Genomic DNA, 20,189 nt, shown 5'->3' on the forward strand with positions numbered 1-20,189 from the left:
TTCCCTCATAAACACCCCATAACCCCTCAAAACCCCCTCCTATAAACTTAAAAACCCCAATAACACCCCAAATCCTGTCACAATTCCCCCTAAAACTCCTCAAAACCCCCTTATATACACTTAAAAACCCAATAACACCCCAAATCCCCTCAGAACCCCCCAAATCCCCTCACAAACACCCCAAATCCTGTCACAAATCCCCCCCAAATCCCCCTTTTTCCCCTCACAAACACCCCATAACCCCTCAAAAACCCCTCCTATAAACTTAAAAACCCCAATAACACCCCAAATCCTGTCACAATTCCCCCCAAAACCCCTCAAAACCCCCTTATATACACTTTAAAACCCCAATAACACCCCAAATCCCCTCAGAATCCCCCAAATCCCCTCAGAACCCCCTAAATTCCCTCACAAACATCCCAAATCCTGTCACAATTCCCCCTAAAACTCCTCAAAACCCCCTTATATACACTTTAAAACCCCAATAACACCCCAAATCCCCTCACACTTTCCCTAAATCCCCTCAGAACCCCAAAATCCCCTCACAAACACCCCAAATCCTGTCACAAATCCCCCCCAAACCCCCTTTTTCCCCTCACAAACACCCCGTAACCCCTCAAAACCCCCTTATATAAACTTAAAAACCCCAATATCCCCCCAAATCCCCTCACAATTTCCCTATATCCCCTCAAAACCCCCAAAATCCCCTCACAAACACCCCAAATCCTGTCACAAATCCCCCCAAAACCCCCTTTTTTCCCTCACAAACACCCCATAACCCCTCAAAACCCCAATAACCCCCCAAATCCCCTCACAATTTCCCTAAATCCCCCAAATTCCCCCAAATCCCCTCAGAACCCCCCAAATCTCCCCCACCCCCCCTCTCCTCACGCTCCCGCCCTTTTTTCCCCCCCTTTTCCCCCCTTTTTCCCCCTTTTTTCCCTCTTTTTTCCCCTTTCTCCCCTCACCGGGCGCCCCCAGCAGCAGCAGCACCGCCAGCAGGAGGCCGGGCCGAGCCCAGCGACAGCGACAGAGTCGGCGACAGGCCCCGTGTCGGCGACAGGGACGCGATCGGCGACAGCCCGGGCCCTGCCCCCCCCCCATGGCGCCGTGGCCGCGCCGCCGGCACCTGCCGGCTCCTGGCCACGCCCACCCCTATTTATAGCCACGCCCTCCCGACAGGCCACGCCCACATTCCTGCCGGCCACGCCCACCCCCATCCGCATACCTGGCGTGATTGGGCCCTCCCCTTTTTTGGCCACGCCCCCTCCCACCTGGCCACGCCCCCTCCCCATTCTACCAGCTGGCAGCGAGGCCACGCCCCCTCCCACTGTGGCCACGCCTCCTCCCTCGTAGCCACGCCCCCTCGGCGGCCCCATAGGGGTTAATGGGGCCCTATAGGGGCCCTATAGGGGGGTTTCTATAGGGTCGGCGCCTTATTATAGGGTCAGGGCCGTGTTTGGGGGTCAGGAAGGGGCTGTGGGGTCGTCGCCTATAGGGTCAGGGCCCCCCTATAGGGTCAGGACCCCTCTATAGGGTCAGGGCACCCCTATAGGGGTCAGGACCCCCCTATAGGGTCAGGGCCCCCCTATAGGGTGTTTTATAGGGTCGGCGCCTCCCTCCAGCGCCCAGCCCACCCCACAGCCCCCCCTCTGCCCTATAGGGGTGCAGCGGTGTCCCCCCAGAACCCTCCCGCCCTTATAGGGCCCCCCGCCCCCTATAGGAACCCCCTCCCTTATAGTTCTTTCCCCTATAGGGTTCCCCCTCCTTTATAGGATTTCCCCCCATAGGGTCCCCCATCCTATTGTATGGCCCCTACACCCCCTATAGGATTCCCCCCTGCCCCCTATAGGGTTTCTCTCCCTATAGGGTCCCCCACCCCCTATAGGACTCCCCCTCCCTTACAGGAACACCCCCTATAGGATTTCCCCGTCCCTTATAGGATCTCTCCCCCTATAGAGTCCCCGCGACCCCTATAGGGTCCCCCCCAAGCCCCCTATAGGATTCCCCCTCCCTTACAGGATCTCTCCCCCTATAGGGTCCCCACACCCCTTATAGGGTCCCCCTACCCCCTATAGGGTCCCCCCACCCCTATAGGGTCCCACATCCCCTATAGGGTCCCCCCACCCCCTATAGGATTTCCCCCTCCCTTGTAGGATTTCTCTCCCTATAGGGTCCCCACACCCCCTATAGGACCCCCCACCCCTTATAGGGTCCCATACCTCCTATAGGGACCTCCCCACCCCCTATAGGATCCCATACCCTCTATAGGGTCCCCCCACCCCCTATAGGATCCCCCCTCCCCCTATAGTGTCCCCATACCCCCTATAAGGCCCCCCCACCCCCTATAGGGCTCCCACATCCCCTATAGGATCCCATACCCTCTATAGGGTCCCTAGACCCCCTATAGCCCCCCCCCCACACCCTATAGGATCCCCCCACCCCCTATAGGATTTCCCCCTCCCTTATAGGATTTCTCTCTTTATAGGGTCCCCCCACCCCCTATAGGGTCCCCATACCCCCTATAAGGCCCCCCCACACCCTATAGGGACCCCCCACCCCCTATAGGGCTCCCACATCCCCTATAGGATCCCATACCCTCTATAGGGTCCCTAGACCCCCTATAGCCCCCCCCCCCCCACCCTATAAGGTCCCTCTACCCCCTATATGCCCCCCACACCCCCTATAGGATCCTATACCCCCTATAGGGTCCCCCCACCCCCTATAGGGCTCCCACATCCCCTATAGGGCCCCCCCCCCCATCCTATAGGGTCCCCACACCCCCTATAGGGCCCCCCCCCACCCCCTATAGGGCCCCCCCTCCCCTCCCCCCGCCTGACTCAGCGGGGCCGGAAGCGGGGCCGGGCCCCACCCCGGGGCCCTTAACGAGCAGACCCTAACGAGGGGCGGGGCCGGAAGCGCTAATTAAGGGCCCCTCCCCCCCCTTAATTAACACCCCTCCCCCCATTAATTAACGAGCCTTCGTCAGCCCCCGACGCGCTTTTAATTGGGCTCGGGGGAGGAAAGGGTTAAAAGCAGGGAGGGGGCGGGGCCGAGGCTCCGGGGGGCGGGGCCAGCGCCTCGAGGGGCGGGGCCAGCGCCGCGAGGGGGCGGAGCCAAGGCCCAGGTGGGCGGAGCCAAGGCCCCAGGGGGCGGGGCCAAGGCCCCGAGGGGGCGGGGCTTGGAGTAAAAAATGGCGGAGGGGGCGGGGCCAAGGGGTCAATAGGGCCTCTCGCGGCGGTCCTGCCGGTGGTCGCCCCTGGGGAGAGAGGAAGCTCGTTAGGGCTAATTAGGGGGTAATTAGGGGTTAATTAGGGGTAAGGGGGGTTGATTTGGGGTAAGGGGGGGTTGGTTAGGGGGTGGGGTGATTGGGATGTCGTTGGGGTAAGGGTTAATGAGGGTTGGGGTTAATGAGGTCGTTAGGGGTCAGGGTTAACGAGGGCTTCGTTAGGGGTTGGGGTTAATTAGGACATCATTAGGGGTCAGGGTTAATGAGGGTTGGGGTCACCGAGGTCATTAGGGGTCACTGAGGTCATTAGGGGTCAGGGTTAATTAGGACATCGTTAGGGGTCAGGGTTAACGAGGGTTGGGGTTAATGAGGTCGTTAGGGGTCGGGGTCAACGAGGTGATTAGGGATCAATGAGGTCGTTAGGGGTCGGGGTTAATTGGGACTTCGTTAGGGGTTGGGGTTAATTAGGACGTCATTAGGGGTCAGTGTTAACAAGGGTCGGGGTTAATGAGGGTTGGGGTTAATGAGGTCATTAGGGGTCAGGGTTAACGAGGGCTTCGTTAGGGGACAGGGTTAATGAGGGTTGGGGTCAATGAGGTTGTTAGGGGTCGGGGTTAACGAGGACTTCGTTAGGGGTTGGGGTTAATTAGGACATCGTTAGGGGTCAGCGTTAACGAGGGTTGGGGTTAATGAGGGTCAGGGTTAACAAGGGCTTCGTTAGGGGTCGGGGTTAATGAGGGTTGGGGTCAACGAGGTCATTAGGGATCAATGAGGTCGTTAGAGGTCAGGGTTAACGAGGGCTTCGTTAGGAGTTGGGGTTAATGAGGGCTTCATTAGGGGCCGGGGTTAATGAGGGTTGGGGTTAACGAGGTCGTTAGGGGTCAGGGTTAACGAGGGCTTCATTAGGGGTCAGGGTTAATTGGGACATCGTTAGGGGTCGGAGTTAACGGGAACATCAGTAATTAACGGGGCCATCATTAGTTTTCAGAGTTAACGGGGTTAATGAGACCCTCGTTAGGGTTCCGGGGCTTAACGAGGCCCTCGTTAGTGTTAATTAGGTTAATGAGGACATCGTTAGGGGCCAGAGTTAACGAGGACATCATTAGTTAACAAGGACATCAGTAGGGTCCAGGGTTAACGGGGCCATCATTAGGTTTCAGAGTTAACGGGGTTAATGAGACCCTCGTTAGGGTTCCGGGGCTTAACGAGGCCCTTGTTAGCGTTAATTAGGTTAACGAGGACATCGTTAGGGGCCAGAGTTAACGAGGACATCATTAGTTAACAAGGACATCAGTAGGGTCCAGGGTTAACGGGGCCATCATTAGGTTTCAGAGTTAACGGGGTTAATGAGACCCTCGTTAGGGTTCCGGGGCTTAACGAGGCCCTTGTTAGCGTTAATTAGGTTAACGAGGACATCGTTAGGGGCCAGAGTTAACGAGGATGTCAGTAGGGTCCACCGTTAATGGGGTTATCAGTAGTTAACGGGAACATCATTAGGTTTCAGAGTTAACAGGGTTAATGAGACCCTCGTTAGGGTTCTGGGGCTTAACGAGGCCCTCGTTAGTGTTAATTAGGTTAATGAGGACATCATTAGGGGCCAGAGTTAACGAGGACATCATTAGTTAACAAGGACATCAGTAGGGTCCAGGGTTAACGGGGCCATCATTAGTTTTCAGAGTTAACGGGGTTAACAAGACCCTCATTAGGGGTCTGGGGCTTAACGAGACCCTCGTTAGTGTTAATTAGCTTTTCGAGGACATCGTTAGGGGCCAGAGTTAACGAGGACATCGTTAGTTAACAAGGACATCAGTAGGGTCCAGGGTTAACGGGGCCATCATTAGGTTTCAGAGTTAACGGGGTTAACAAGACCCTCATTAGGGTTCCAGGGGCTTAATGAGACCCTCGTTAGCGTTAATTAGGGTAACGAGGACATCGTTAGGGGCCAGAGTTAACGAGGACATCATTAGGGGTCAGAGTTAACGGGAACACCATTAGGTTTCAGAGTTAACGGGCTTAATGAGACCCTCATTAGGGTTCCAGGACTTAACAAGACCCTCGTTAGTGTTAATTAGGTTAACGAGGACATCGTTAGGGGCCAGAGTTAACGAGGACATCATTAGTTAACAAGGACATCAGTAGGGTCCAGGGTTAACGCGGCCATCATTAGGTTTCAGAGTTAACGGGGTTAATGAGACCCTCATTAGGGTTCCAGGACTTAACAAGACCCTCGTTAGTGTTAATTAGCTTTTCGAGGACATCGTTAGGGGCCAGAGTTAACGAGGACATCATTAGTTAACAAGGACATCAGTAGGGTCCAGGGTTAACGCGGCCATCATTAGGTTTCAGAGTTAACGGGGTTAATGAGACCCTCATTAGGGTTCCGGGGGCTTAATGAGACCCTCGTTAGCGTTAATTAGGTTAATGAGGACATCGTTAGGGGCCAGAGTTAACGAGGACATCATTAGGGGTCAAAGTTAACGGGAACACCATTAGGTTTCAGAGTTAACAGGGCTTAACGAAACCCTCGTTAAGGTTCCGGGCCTTAACGAGGCCCCCGTTAGCGCTAATTAGGTTAATGAGGACATTGTTAGGGGCCGGAGTTAACGAGGACGTCAGTAGGGTCCACCGTTAATGGGGTTATCAGTAGTTAACGGGAACATCATTAGGTTTCAGAGTTAACGGGGTTAACAAGACCCCCATTAGGGTTCCAGGGGCTTAATGAGACCCTCGTTAGTGTTAATTAGGTTAACGAGGACATCGTTAGGGGCCAGAGTTAACGAGGACATCGTTAGTTAACAAGGACATCAGTAGGGTCCAGGGTTAACGGGGCCATCATTAGGTTTCAGAGTTAACAGGGTTAATGAGACCCTCATTAGGGTTCTGGGGCTTAACGAGACCCTTGTTAGTGTTAATTAGCTTTTCGAGGACATCGTTAGGGGCCAGAGTTAACGAGGACATCAGTAGTTAACAAGGACATCAGTAGGGTCCAGGGTTAACGGGGCCATCATTAGGTTTCAGAGTTAACGGGGTTAATGAGACCCTCGTTAGGGTTCCGGGGCTTAATGAGACCCTCGTGTTAATTAGGTTAACGAGGACATCGTTAGGGGCCAGAGTTAACAAGGACCTCAGTAGGATCCAGGGTTAACGGGGTCATCATTAGGTTTCAGAGTTAACACGGCTAACGAAACCCTCGTTAAGGTTCCGGGCCTTAACGAAGCCCTCGTTAGCGCTAATTAGGTTAATTAGGCCTCACCTGGAGTCCATCTTGCCGGGCCCGAAGCCCCCTCGGTCTCCCCCTCGCCCCCCTCGGAATCCTCCCCGCTCTCCTCCGCGCCCCCCTCGGAAGCCGCCGCGCTCGAATCCTCCTCTCCCCCCGCGCCGCTCCTCTCCGAATCCTCCTCCTCCTCCTGCAGGACCAAAAAACGTCTTAACCGACCCAAAAAAGCCGGAATTTAACCCAAAAAGGAGGTCGGGGACTCACCCATGTGGTTCCCACCGCGGCCGCCGCCGGGGTATTTGCCCCCTCCTCCCATGTGGGGGGCGCCGGGGCCGTCGGGTTTGGGGGCCTTGCACTGGTTGCATTCGTTGCGCCAGGAGAAATTCATGTTTTCGCACGCCCTAAAAAGGGTTGATGACGTCATCAGCCCCTGGGAACACCTCTCCCAGTCCTTCCCAGTTCATCCCAGTTTGGATCGCACTCACGGGTTGGGGCATTTCCAGTCCCCGGCTCGCTGCTGGCCGCCGCCGCCGCTGGGGAAGCCGCCGCGGTTGCCGCCTCCCGAGCCGCTGTTGCCGCCCCCGAAGCCTCCTCGCCCCATGGGACCTGTCGGGAAAGGGGTTTTGGGGTAAAAAAAGGCGATTTTGGGTCATCCGGGGGGTTTTAGGGGGTGGTTTGGGGCTCACCTCCTCGGCCGCGGCCGCCCCGGCCGCCGCCGCCGCCGCGGTTGAAGTCGGCGCGGCGGGTGGCGAAGGAAACCTTGATGGGGTTGCCGGAGAACTCTTTGCCTGAAAAAGGCGGTTTTTAGCCCAAAAGGAGGAGGGGGGGGGGTGGGTTTATTCATCTTTTTTTTGGGGGGTCCTACCGTCGAACCAGTCGATGGCGGCCTTGGCCGAGGGGGGGTCGTCGAAGGAGACCGTGGCCTCCCCCTTCAGCTTGCCGGTCTCGCGGTCCGTGTAGAGGTTGATCATGGGCTGCCCCGTCTTCTTGTTGGTCTGCGGGGGAGGACACGCTAAGGACATGCTAAGGACACGCTAAGGACATGTTAAGGGCATGCTAAGGATGTGGGGTGGCGGGCTGGGGTGAAATGTTTGAGGACACGCTAAGGATGTGCGGTGATGTGTGGAGGATGGATCAGTGTTAACATGCTAACAACAGTTTAACATGCTAAGAACATGCTAAGGACACACTAAGGACATGCTAAGGACGTGGGGTGGTGGGCTGAGGTGAAATGTTAGAGGACATGCTAAGGATGTGGGGTTATGTGTTGATAATGGATTGGTGTTAATGTGCTAAGAACATCCTAAAGGTGGTTGAACATGCTAAAAACATGCTAAGGACACGCTAAGGACATGTTAAGGACGTGGGGTGGTGGGCTGGGGTGAAATGTTTGAGGACACGCTAAGGATGTGGGGTGATGTGCTGAGGATGGATTAGTATGAACACGCTAAAACATGCTAAAGGTGGTTTAACATGCTAAGAACATGCCAAAACATGCTAAGTACACCCTAAGGACACGCTAAGGACACGGGGTGGTGGGCTGGGGTGAAATGTTTGAGGACACGCTAAGGATGTGCGGTGATGTGCTGAGGATGGAAGGTGTGAACACGCTAAAAATATGCTAAAGGTGGTTGAACATGCTAAGAACATGCTGAAGACATGTTAAAACATACTAAGAACACGCTAGCAACATGCTAAGAACATGGGGTGGTGGGCTGGGGTGAAATGTTTTGAGGACATGCTAAGGATGTGGGGTTATGTGTTGAGGATGGATGAGGTGTGAACATGCTAAAGATGGTTTAACATGCTAAGAACATGCTAAGGACATACTAAAACATGCCAAGAACACGCTAAGAATCGTGATATATTACAGTCATGTGCACATATTTCATGGATGATCCCATCCTATCAGCCAGAAGACTAAATGACTTGCTGGAAACACGCCTCAACACGCTAAGAAAATGCTAAGGATGGGCTGAACATGCTAAGAACATGCTAAAACATGCCAAGAACACACTAAGAATCGGGATATATTACAGGCATGTGAAAATATTTCATGGATGATCCCATCCTATCAGCCTGAAGATTAAATGTCTTGCTGGAAACATGCCTCAACATGCTAAGAAGGGGCTGAACACGCTAAGAACACGCTAAAACATGCCAAGAACGCGCTAAAAATTGTGATATATTACAGGTATGTGTACATATTTCATGGATGACCCTGTCCTATCAGCCTGAAGACTAAATGTCTTGCTGGAAACACGCCTCAACATGCTAAGAAGGGGCTGAACATGCTAAGAACACGCTAAGGACACGCTAAGAACACGCCAAGCTCACCTTAATGATCCCGATCTGCTTGAAGTAGTCGGCCACCGACTCGATGGTGACGTTCTCACCCAGCCCCTGCACGAAGATGGTGTTGTTGTCCGAGTTATCCTGCTCGCCTGCCCCGGGGGAGGGAAGCTCGTTAGCGCCGCCGCTAATTAGCCCCGCCGCTTGTTAGCGCCGCCGCCTCGTTAATTACCTCCCCACGCCCCTCCACGGTCACTCGTTAGGAAGCCGGGCGGCCTCGTGAGCTCATTAACCCCGCGAGTCATATCCGAGGCTAGCCTCTCGTTAACCCCGTTAATAGCCTCGTTAGGGCCTTAATTAACCCCAGAGCCTTAATTAGCCTTCCCTTAACCTCGTTAACCCGTTCCTCTTAATTAGCGCGCCATCCCTTAAGAATGTTAACCCCTTAACAGCCTCGTCGCCCCCCAATTAGTCCCTTTTTCCCCCAATTTGTAGCCTCGTTAGCCCCCCTTCCCTTAATTAGCCTCGTTAGACCCTTAATTAACCTTCCTAATTAACTCAACATCATTAATTAGCCCACTACCCCTCAAAATCTTGAACCCTTTAACTCCTAACAGCATGGTTACCCCCAAATTAACCCCTTTTCTCCCCAATTTGCAGCCTCATTAGCCCCCCTTCCCTTAATTAGCCTCGTTAGACCCTTAATTAACCTTCCTAATTAACTCCTCCCCATTAATTAGCCCACCACCCCTTAAAAACTTGAATACTTCAACTTCTAACAGCCTCATCAGCCCCAAATTAGCCACTTTTCTCCCCAACTTGCATCCTCATTAGCCCCCTTCCCTTAATTAGCCTAATTAGACCCTTAATTAGCCTCGTTAGACCCTCAGTAACCTCAACAGACCCTTAATTAATCACCTTAATCAACTCAACCCCCTTAATTAGCCCACCAGCCCTTCAATTCTTCCATCTTTTGACTTCTAACGGCCTAACTAGCCGCTAATTAGCCCCTAATTAGCCCCTTTTCCCCCCAAATTCAGCTTAATTAGCCCCTTCCCCTAATTAGCGAGCTCGTTACCAGGATCGTGCCTCGGCCCTTGGTCCCGGGGTCCTTTCAGCACATGCAAAAATTAAAAACCAAAGCGTTAATTAGCCACGAGGGGGGGGCCGGGGGAAGCACCCGACCACCCCCACCCCAAAACCCCCCGAAATCGGTTCAAAAACCACCGAAAAATCTCATTTTCCACCCCCCCCCTTCGCCCCCAGCCCCGTTTTGGGGCGAAAAACCGCTTTTTTTGGTCCCCGGAACCGCTTTTTTTTTTTTCACGTCGCTCGCCCTCGAAACGGAGGCCCCAAAACCGAGGCGCGACGGCTCGCCGCCCCCGGGGTTGAATTTTTTTTTCCCACTTTTGGTGAAAACACGCTTTTTTTGAGAATTTTGTCGCCTTTAAAAGCACCACCAGCAACACCAAGGTTCAGCAAACCCCTCCAAAACCGGTGCGAAAACTCTCAGAATCGGTAAAACCAAGACACGCTTTTTTTTTATCGGTACACTGCAGCGCTCACCACCTCACCGCTCCCCGTTTTTGGGGGGAAAAATGTCAATTAGACCATTTTACGTGTGTTTTTTTTTTAAATCAACCTCAGGTCACCGGCACTTTGCACCAAAATTGCGGGTTTTCGTAGGTTTTTGCCCCAGAACCACGCACCAAACCTTATTTTTTTGGCTTTTTTTTTTAAAACCACATGCAACCGTTTTTTTTTTTTTGCTGAAAACCAGCTCGTTCAACCCCAAAAAAACACCATTTTTTGTAAGCCAAGAGTTGTCTTTTTTTCCCCCGTTTCTGCTTTTTTAGCACACACGCTCGACCGTGGGGTTTGTTTGGTTATTTTTTGCCCAAAAAAGACACTTTTACACCCAAGACGCAGCCTGCTAAACGTCGTCTCCGGCCGGCGCTCCTTTTGCCGCGGCATTCCCGACAGGGGGGGAGCACTTTTTTGGGACTTTTTCAACCCAAAACGCCCGGCCCCCGCGCTGTTTGCGGAGAAAAGGGGTTAAAAAACTAGCCAAAACATCAAAATACACTTTTTTTTTAGTAGCATTCTGTGCATTTTTTGGGTTCAAATGCTGAACTCTTGCGACTTACCACCAAATTTATTGAAGCCACCACGCTCACCACCGCTGAGGAGATAAATTAGAAGATAATGAAGCTTTTTTTTTTTAATTTTTTAGGGTTTTTTTTGGCCTTTTTTAATTCCCGGGATTTAGGAAAAAAAAAACGGGGCTCGTTTCGGGGTAAAACCAGCGCCTTTTGAGTAGTTTTCCTCCTTCCTCAAGCCCCCTCCCCGCTTTTCGGGGGGCTCCGTCCGCCGGCGTCGTTCCTCCACGCAGCAGCCGGGCTTTTTTTTTCTCCGGCCAAGTAGGGGGGGGGGGGGGGCAAAAAAAAGTGAAAACCCCGGCTTTTTCGCCACTCCAAAAATCGTTATTTTCAGCTTTCTGTCCTTATTAAAAAAAATCTCCAAGATTTTCGCCCAATTTGGGGGGTTTTGGGTTTATCTCCCCCCTGCTTCCAAGCTGAGCCCACCAGGACGTTCCCCCCTCCCCTTTTCCTTTCTCTTCAATTTTTGTCCCTTTCTGCGTTTTTTTTGCTAATTTTTCCCCTTTTCTGCCATTTTTAACCCCAAAACTGCGGAAAAAGGCGGAGAATTGCGAAAGTTTCGCTGCCTTTCACACCTGCAGCACACAAAACGCAGAGTTTGTTAACAGGCACAACAGCAGCGGCAAGACAAAAAACAAGCAAAACGCGGCTCGCCCCCGCCAATACTCACCTTTTCCGCCCCAAAAGCGCCGCTTTTTAGCCCAAAACCACGTGGCAGGGACACATGCGCAAACCCAAAACCTTCAGTTTTTTACATCAACCATCGTTTTTTTGTCTTTTTTTCTTTACAAATCCTCCTCCCTTCGTGCACCGGGACACCACCGAGACACTCGACTCCAAGTCTCACCCAGAAATCAGCATTAAAAAGTTTCCAAAACACCCAAAATTCGCCATTTTTGTTTGTTTTTTTCTGCAGTGACCTCAAAACAAACCATTTTTACTCTTTTAACTCTTTTTTTCCTTTTTAAACCCGGGGCACGTGCCCCCACCGTGACAGGCACCAGAGAGGCTACGAGCGACCTTTCGCAACCAGGTTTGCTGAATATTTTCCCCAAAAACACCCTTTTTCCCCCCGTTTTGCCAGGCGGGGGCTCTTACCGCTCCGTGCGCCCCCCTTTAAAACCTTTTCAAGCTTTCGGGGCATTTTTACGCTCGTTTTGCTTAAAATCTAGCTGGTTTTTTTGAGGGAAAACCCCCCAAAATCATTCTCTCTCCCTTAATTTTTTTAAATTTTTCCCCCCTAGGCTGTTTTTTTCCCCAAATTTCCCCCGAAAAAGCCCCAGGAAACCTACCCCAGGTTGCCTCCTCGGCCTCCGCGGCTCCCACGGCCCCCACGGTCGTAGCCCCCCCGGCCGTAGCCCCCCCGGCCGCGGCTGCGCTCCTGCTGGCCCCCTCCGTAGCCACCGCTCTGCTCCTGGTAGCCACCGCCGCCGCCGCCGCTCATGGACGACTGCTCCTGGCCGTAGCTGCTGGCTGGAAGGGGAAAAAAAGGGGGAAAATGAGAAAAAAGGGAAAAAAAGAAAGTGAGGATGGAAAAAGGGGAGAGGAAGGGGGTGAAGAATTGAAAGGAAGGGTGGGAAGAGGGTGGAAAGGCGGAAAAAAAGGGTGGAAAAAGGATGGAAATAAAAAAATAAAGGAGTAAAAAGGATGGAAATTCAAAAATAAGGAGAAAAAAACACTAAAATCTGAAAAATATGGATAAAAAGAGGATGAGAATTCAAAAATAAGGACATAAAGAGGGTGGAAATTCAAAAATAAGGAGAGAAACAGACTAAAAAACTGAGAAATATGGATAAAAAAAGGCTGGAAATGCAAAAATAAGGACAAAAAGAGGCTGAAAATTCAAAAATAAGGGTGTAAAAAGGATGGAAATCCAAAAATAAGGAGAAAAAAGACTGGAAATCTGAAAAATATGGATAAAAAGAGGTTGGAAATCCAAAAATAAGGATAGAAAGAGGCTGGAAATGCAAAAATAAGGAGAGAAAGAGACTGGAAATTCAAAAAATATGGATAAAAAGAGGCGGGGAATTCAAAAATAAGGAAAGAAAGAGGCTGAAAGTTCAAAAATAATGAGAGAAAGGATGGAAATTCAAAAATAAGAAGACAAAGAGACTAAAAATCTGAAAAATATGGATAAAAAAGGCTGGAAATGCAAAAATAAGGATAAAAAGAGGCTGAAAATTCAAAAATAAGGGTGTAAAAAGGATGGAAATCCAAAAATAAGGAGAAAAAAAGACTGGAAATCCAAAAAATATGGATAAAAAGAGGTTGGAAATCCAAAAATAAGGATAAAAAGAGGCTGAAAGTTCAAAAATAAGGATAGAAAGAGGATGAAAAATCAAAAATGAGGTAGGAAGAGGCTGGAAATCTAAAAGTAAGGAGAGAAAGAGACTGGAAATCTGAAAATATGGATAAAAAGAGGATGAGAATTCAAAAATAAGGACAGAAAGAGGCTGGAAATCAAAAATAAGGACATAAAGAAGCCAGAAATAAAAAAACAAGAATGTAAAGAGGATTAAAATTCAAAAAAAGGGATTAAAAGAGGCTGAAAATTCTAAAATAAAGATAAAAAGAGGCTGAAAATCCAAAAATAAGGATAAAATAGGGTGAAAATTCAAAAATTAGAATACAAAGAGGTCAAAAAATCAAGAAGTAAGGATGTAAAGAGACTGGAAATGCAGAAATAAGGATAAAAAGAGGCTGGAAATTCAAAAATTAGAATATAAAGAAGCCAAAAATTAAAAAATAAGGATGCAAAGAGGCTGAAAACTCAAAAATGAGAATAGAAAAAGGCCAAAAACTTAAAAATAAAGATAGAAAGAGGCTGGAAATCCAAGAAGAAATACATAAAGGGGCTGAAAATTAAAAAGTAAGGATATAAAAAGGCTAAAAATTAAAAAGTCAGGATGTGAGGAGGGTGGAAAATCAAAAATAAGGAAAGAAAAAGGCTGAAAATTTGAAAATAAGGATGGAAAGAGGCTGAAAGTTAAAAAATAAGAACATTTAATGGCTGGAAATTGAAATATAAAGATATAAAGAGAATGAAAATGCAAAAAAAAATATATCAAAGAGCTAAAAATTTAAAAATTAGAATATGAAGAACCTAAAAACTAAAAACTTAGAATATAAAGAACCTAAAAAATTGAAAATAAGGATACAAAGAGGCTGAAAATTCAAAAATAAGAACGCTAAGAGGCTGGAAATTCAAAAGGAAGGACAGAAAGGGGCTGAAAATAAAATAATTAGAATGTAATTAGGAATTAAGAGGCTAAATAATTAGGAATAAAGAGGCTAAAAATCAAAAAACAAGGATATAAAGAGGCTGAAAATCCAAAACTAAGGACAAAAAGACTGAAAATTCAAAAGTTAAGGATAGAAGAAGGCAGAAAATTCATGAATAAGGACAGAAGGAGGTAGAGAAGAGAAAAATATGGAGAGGAAGAGGTTGAGAACGGAAAAATGTGGATAGGAAGAGGCTTAGAAGTCAAAAATATGGATAGAAAAAGGCCAAAAAAATTAAAAATTAGAATATAAAGAACCTAAAAACTAAAAAATTAGAATATAAAGAGCCTAAAAAATCGAAAATAAGGATACAAAGAGGCTGAAAATTCAAAAATAAGAACGCTAAGAGGCTGGAAATTCAAAAGTAAAGACAAAAAGGGCCTGAAAATAAAATAATTAGGATGTAAAGAGGCTAAAAATCAAAAAACAAGGATATAAAGAGGCTGAAAATCCAAAATTAAGGACAAAAAGACTGAAAATTCAGAAGTTAAGGATAGAAGGAGGCAGAAAATTCATGAATAAGGACAGAAAGAGGTAGAGAAGAGAAAAATATGGAGAGGAAGAGGTTGAGAACGGAAAAATGTGGATAGGAAGAGGCTTAGAAGTCAAAAATATGGATAGAAAAAGGCCAAAAAAATTAAAAATTAGAATATAAAGAACCTAAAAACTAAAAAATTAGAATATAAAAAAACTAAAATCTAAAAAATTAGAATATAAAGAACCTAAAAACTAAAAAATTAGAATATAAAGAACCTAAAAAATTAAAAATAAGGATACAAAGAGGCTGAAAATTTGAAAATAAGAACGCTACGAGGCTGGAAATTCAAAAGTAAGGACAGAAAGGGGCTGAAAATAAAATAATTAGGATGTAATTAGGAATAAAGAGGCTAAATAATTAGGAATAAAGAGGCTAAAAATCAAAAAACAAGGATATAAAGAGGGTGAAAATCCAAAACTAAGGAGAAAAAGAGTGAAAATTCAAAAGTTAAGGATAGAAGAAGGCAGAAAAATCATGAGTAAGGACAGAAAGAGGTAGAGAAGAGAAAAATATGGATAGGAAGAGGCTTAGAATTTAAAAATATGGATAGAAAAAGGCCAAAAAATTTAAAAATTAGAATATAAAGAACCTAAAAACTAAAAAATGAGAATATAAAGAACCTAAAAACTAAAAAAATAGAATATAAAGAACCTAAAAAATCGAAAATAAGAATATAAAGAGGCTGAAAATTTGAAAATAAGAACGCTAAGAGGCTGGAAACTAAAAAGTAAGGACAGAAAGGGCCTGAAAATAAAATAATTAGGATGTAAAGAGGCTAAAAATCAAAAAACAAGGATATAAAGAGGTTGAAAATCCAAAACTAAGTAGAAAAAGACTGAAAATTCAAAAGTTAAGGATAGAAGGAGGCAGAAAAATCATGAATAAGGACAGAAGGAGGTAGAGAAGAGAAAAGTATGGAGAGGAAGAGGTTGAGAACGGAAAAATATGGATAGAAAGAGGCTTAGAATTTAAAAATATGGATAGAAAAAGGCCAAAAAACTAAAAAATTAGAATATAAAGAACCTAAAAACTAAAAAATTAGAATATAAAGAACCTAAAAACTAAAAAACTAGAATATGAAGAACCTAAAAACTGAAAAATTAGAATATAAAGAACCTAAAAAATCGAAAATAAGGATACAAAGAGGCTGAAAATTCAAAAATAAGAACGCTAAGAGGCTGGAAATTCAAAAGTAAGGACAAAAAGGGGCTGAAAATAAAATAATTAGGATGTAAAGAGGCTAAAAATCAAAAAACAAGGATATAAAGAGGCTGAAAATCCAAAAACTAAGGACAAAAAGACTGAAAATTCAAAAGTTAAGGGTAGAAGGAGGCAGAAAAATCATGAATAAGGACAGAAAGAGCTTGAGAAGAGAAAAATATGGATAGAAAGAGGCTTAAAACTTGAAAATGTGGATAGAAAGAGACTTAAAATTTAAAAATATGGATAGAAAAAGGCCAAAAAAAGGGGTTTTTTGGGGCTCACATCCACCACCGCTGCCGCTGCCGCTGCTGTACTGGCTCTGCTGGCTGTAGCTCTGCGGGGGGTTGTAGGAGGACTGCTGGTTGTAGCTCTGCTGCTGGCTGCTGTAGCTCGACTGCTGCCCGTAACCGCTGCTGGGGGGCTGGCCGTAGCTCGAGCTCTGCGAGCTGCTCCCATAACTGCCAGAAAAAGCACTTTCGGACCCAAAATTTCATGTTTTGAGGGGGGAAATGGGGATACGAGGGGGTTACCTGCCGGTGGAGGAGCTGGCGGCCGGCGGCTGGGAGTAGCTGGGGTAGGAGGAGGGCTGCCCGTAGGAGGTCTGCGAGGTTTGGCTGCTGCCGTAGCCGCCGGTGCTGCCGTAGGCTTGAGGGGTGGACTGGGTGCTGTAGCCTGGAAGGAGAAAAAAAAACATCAAAAACACGTTTTGGACCCAAAAAAGGAGAATGTGTTAACAATTCGTGTCCATAAAGAATTCGGTTTGAATCCTGCCTGCACTGGCAATTTAATTCTCGAACCACAGATGTGTCCCAGTCTCCCCCTCGTTTTAGTCAATTTATCAGAAAATACTCCTTAAATTTATGAATTTGTTTGCTTTGGTTATTCCAAACTTCTATTTCTAACAGTTACAGCCTGTTTTTTTTCCTGTCTTCTTCGAGATTAACTTAACGCTGCTATAGATGTGTGGGGAAAAATGTTTTAATTCCTCGTGAAGCGTCAAATAAGAAAGCTGTTTGCTAATTATAATAATCTATTTTTTTTTAGAAGTAATAATGAATATTTATTAGTCTAGGAGCTTAAAAATCAGCTGCTTGATGTGTGTCCTGGTGGAGCGGAGACTCCCGGTGCACCCTGTTCTATTTTTTTATTGAATCCTCAGCCATTTCTAACACCCGGAAGGGGAAAAAACCATCAAAACCACGTTTTGGAGCCCAAATTGAAGGAAAAAGAGGGGTTTTTGGGGACGTACTGCTCTGGGTCTGGCCGTAGGATGAGCTGTAGCTGTTCTGGCTGTAGGCGGAGGTGTCGGCGGACTGGCTGTAGCCGCTGTAGCTCTGCTGCCCGTAGGGCTGGCTGCTCTGCTGCGAGTAGCCCTGGCCCGGCGGGGTCGGGTAGGCGCCGTAGCTGCGGGGGAAAAACCCAAAAAAGCCGTTATTCGCCCCAAAAGGCTCTTTTCTGGGAAGTGTTTTGAAGGAGACGTGAGGCAGAAGGGAATGGGGGGGGGGGTGTACCTTTGCGTCGCCGTCTGGCTGTAATCTGCAGGGAAAAGCCCCCAAAAATATCATTAATTATTTATAAACATAATTATGTGCATGTCCTAATGCATAAACATCTATATATTGTAATAAACGTTAATTAAATTCACTAAACTATAGCTTTCATTGTTTATCTAACAGCTAAACAAAGCCACGCGTACACGCAGCCACAATTAACCATTCAAAATGCCACAACCACGCTTTATAACTAAATATATAAATAAAACTAAATATATAAATAAAAATTTGCATATTCTACCTCACACACACCGTGTTTATACACAATCATACCCCCTATATACAATATGGGGTCGTTTGGATTAGAAAACACCTCAAAAATCATCAAATTCAGCCGTTAAACGCATGCATCTACACATCAAAAAGCTGAATTAACGCAAAAACACTGAAATATGTGGAGACATGAGGTAAATATATTGAGATTTGAAGTTTTTCATTGTTCGAGTGGGGGAAGTATCAATGTATGGCACGCTATGAAGCAGGAAGAAGCTGGAAATCATTACCCTGCGGCTACATTTCACCAGAACAAGACCTTAATTAATAAGCCACGCCTATATATGTAGAAAAAAATTGAAATTCGTTTATTATTCCTCAAATGCATCAATAAATAGGAGAATTTTTGACTCCTTTTTAAGCCCCCCGCGCCAAAATGGCGGCTCGCCGCCTCCTTTTCCCGCTCGCTCACTTCCCCCGCTCAAAACTGACAGGATTTTTCCTTTAAAACCCAAATTTTTCCCTCCTAAACGCTTCAACAGGGGGCGAACTTTCTGCTAAAAGCGCAAAAAGCGGGTTTTATCGACAAAAAGGGGGTTAAAAAAGGCGGTTTTTGGGGGGTGGGGACCCGGATGGGGGACTGCGGCAGCGCCTCCGCGCATGCGCCGCGCGCGCCCCCCGCTCCTAAAATGGCGGCGGTGGCGCAGCTGCAAAAGCCGCGCCCCACAAAATGGCCGCCGGGGGGGGGGGGGGGGGGAGCCGTTACCGGGCCCCGTTACACGGCGGGGGGGGCTCCAAATTCCCTCAATAAAAGCTAAAATAACTCAAAAATGCTTTTTCTCCTCGTTTCTTTTGGTGTTTTTTGGGTTTTGGGTTGGGGGTCCCGGGGAGTGGAGGCCGAAGGGCGCCGCGCTTTGTTTGCGCCCCCCCCCCGCCGCACTCACCGCGCCCTTTTTGTTTCTTATCGCCTCAGAAATTAACCGAAATCGTGATTTTTTACCCTAATGAAGCGGATTGGGGTGGAATAAGGTTGGAAATGAGAAATAAACCCCGCGCGGTGAGGGATTACCCAACAATTAACCCCCCCCCCGGGTGAAGCGAACAAAGGAAGCATCGCCCCCCCCCCCCCGCGCATCACAATGAAAAAACCGCTCGGGAACGCCAGAAAACCGCGGGAATCGGTCAATTTTGTGGTAAAAAATATATAAAATCAGCACAGCGCCTAAAAACCCTAAATTTATGAAGAATTTAGGTGCCCCCCCAGGGTATAACGGGGCGCAAACCCCCCCCCGGTGATGCTGCGGGACCCCCCCCACGGCTCTAAAAGGGGGAGATTTTTGGGACCCCCCCCCTTGGGATTTGGGGGTGGTTTTGGGGTCCCCCCCCCAGGATTTTAGGGGAGTTTTAGGGGTGTTTTAGGGGGGGTTTGGAGGGATTTTGGGGGCCCCCCCCCCCTACCGTTGGAGGCCATGGCGGTGCCGCCCTGCTCCGCCGCTTCCCCCTCCACGTGGCGGCCGCACTGCGCCCCCCGCCCGCCCTTTATAGGCTCGGCCGGAGCGTGCCATTGCTAAAGGGGGGGGGGTTTGGGTCCATCCCCCCCCTCCAGGGCTCCTTGGTACGGTCCGGGCGTGAGGAGGGGCCCCGAGGGGCGGGCGGGACCATTGAGGGGATGGGGGGGGGCGGAGGGGGCGTGGTTAAGGAGGAGGGGGGGCGTGGTCACGGGGGAGGGGGCGTGGCTTGGGATTGGGTGGCTGGGGAAGGAGGGGGCGTGGTCTGGGCGGTGGGGGCGTGGCCAGGAGGGCGGGCGGAACCATTAGGGGGTGGGATGCGGGGGGGGGGATGGGGCCTTATAGGGGCCCTATAGGGGCTGCTGCGTCACGGGGAGCCTATAGAAGGCGGCTGGAGACCCCTCCCCAGCTCCTGTAGGGACCCTATAGAGACCGTACGTACCCGCCCCGGCCTCCTAGAGCTATAGGAGGCTATAGGGGCCCTATAGGAAGCTATAGGGGGGCTTCAGACCCCTATAGGGACCCTATAGAAAGCTATAGGGGGCCTTCAGACCCTTATAGGGGCCCTTCAGACCCCTATAGAGACCCTATGGAAAGCCACAGGGGCCCTTCAGATCCCTATAGGGACCCTATAGGAAGCTACAGGGGGCCTTCAGACCCTCATAGGGACCCTACAGAAGGCTATAGGGGCCCTTTAGACCCTTATATGGACCCTATAGAAAGCTATAGGGGGCCTTCAGACCCCTATAGGGACTCTTCAGACCCCTATAGGGGCCCTAAAGGAAGCTATAGGGGCCCTTCAGACCCTTATAGGGACCCTATAGGAAGCTATAGGGGGCCTTCAGACCCTTATAGGGGCCCATCAGACCCCTATAGAGACCCTATAGAAATCTATAGGGGCCCTTTAGACCCTTATATAGACCCTATAGAAAGCTATAGGGGGCTTCAGACCCCTATAGGGACCCTATAGGAAGCTATAGGGGGCCTGCAAACCC

General features: G+C 48.5%; 1 protein-coding gene across 1 annotated transcript; it reads right to left on the bottom strand.

The window, feature by feature from the left end:
* Positions 1-2,985: 2,985 nt before the first annotated feature.
* On the bottom strand, positions 2,986-19,278 carry FUS (FUS RNA binding protein). Its single transcript, XM_072029517.1, has 15 exons — positions 19,145-19,278; positions 17,432-17,456; positions 17,170-17,324; positions 16,451-16,592; positions 16,203-16,378; positions 12,190-12,370; positions 10,886-10,920; positions 9,817-9,849; positions 8,784-8,890; positions 7,312-7,441; positions 7,133-7,234; positions 6,932-7,052; positions 6,711-6,847; positions 6,483-6,636; positions 2,986-3,259 (listed from the first exon to the last, which is right to left on the bottom strand). Exons 1-15 carry the CDS (start codon positions 19,155-19,157, stop codon positions 3,220-3,222), a joined length of 1,551 nt encoding a protein of 516 aa, XP_071885618.1. The 5' UTR covers positions 19,158-19,278; the 3' UTR covers positions 2,986-3,219.
* Positions 19,279-20,189: the final 911 nt, after the last annotated feature.

Source organism: Anas platyrhynchos, chromosome 30, assembly GCF_047663525.1.
Source record: "Anas platyrhynchos isolate ZD024472 breed Pekin duck chromosome 30, IASCAAS_PekinDuck_T2T, whole genome shotgun sequence".
Classification (NCBI taxonomy): Eukaryota; Metazoa; Chordata; class Aves; order Anseriformes; family Anatidae; genus Anas; species Anas platyrhynchos.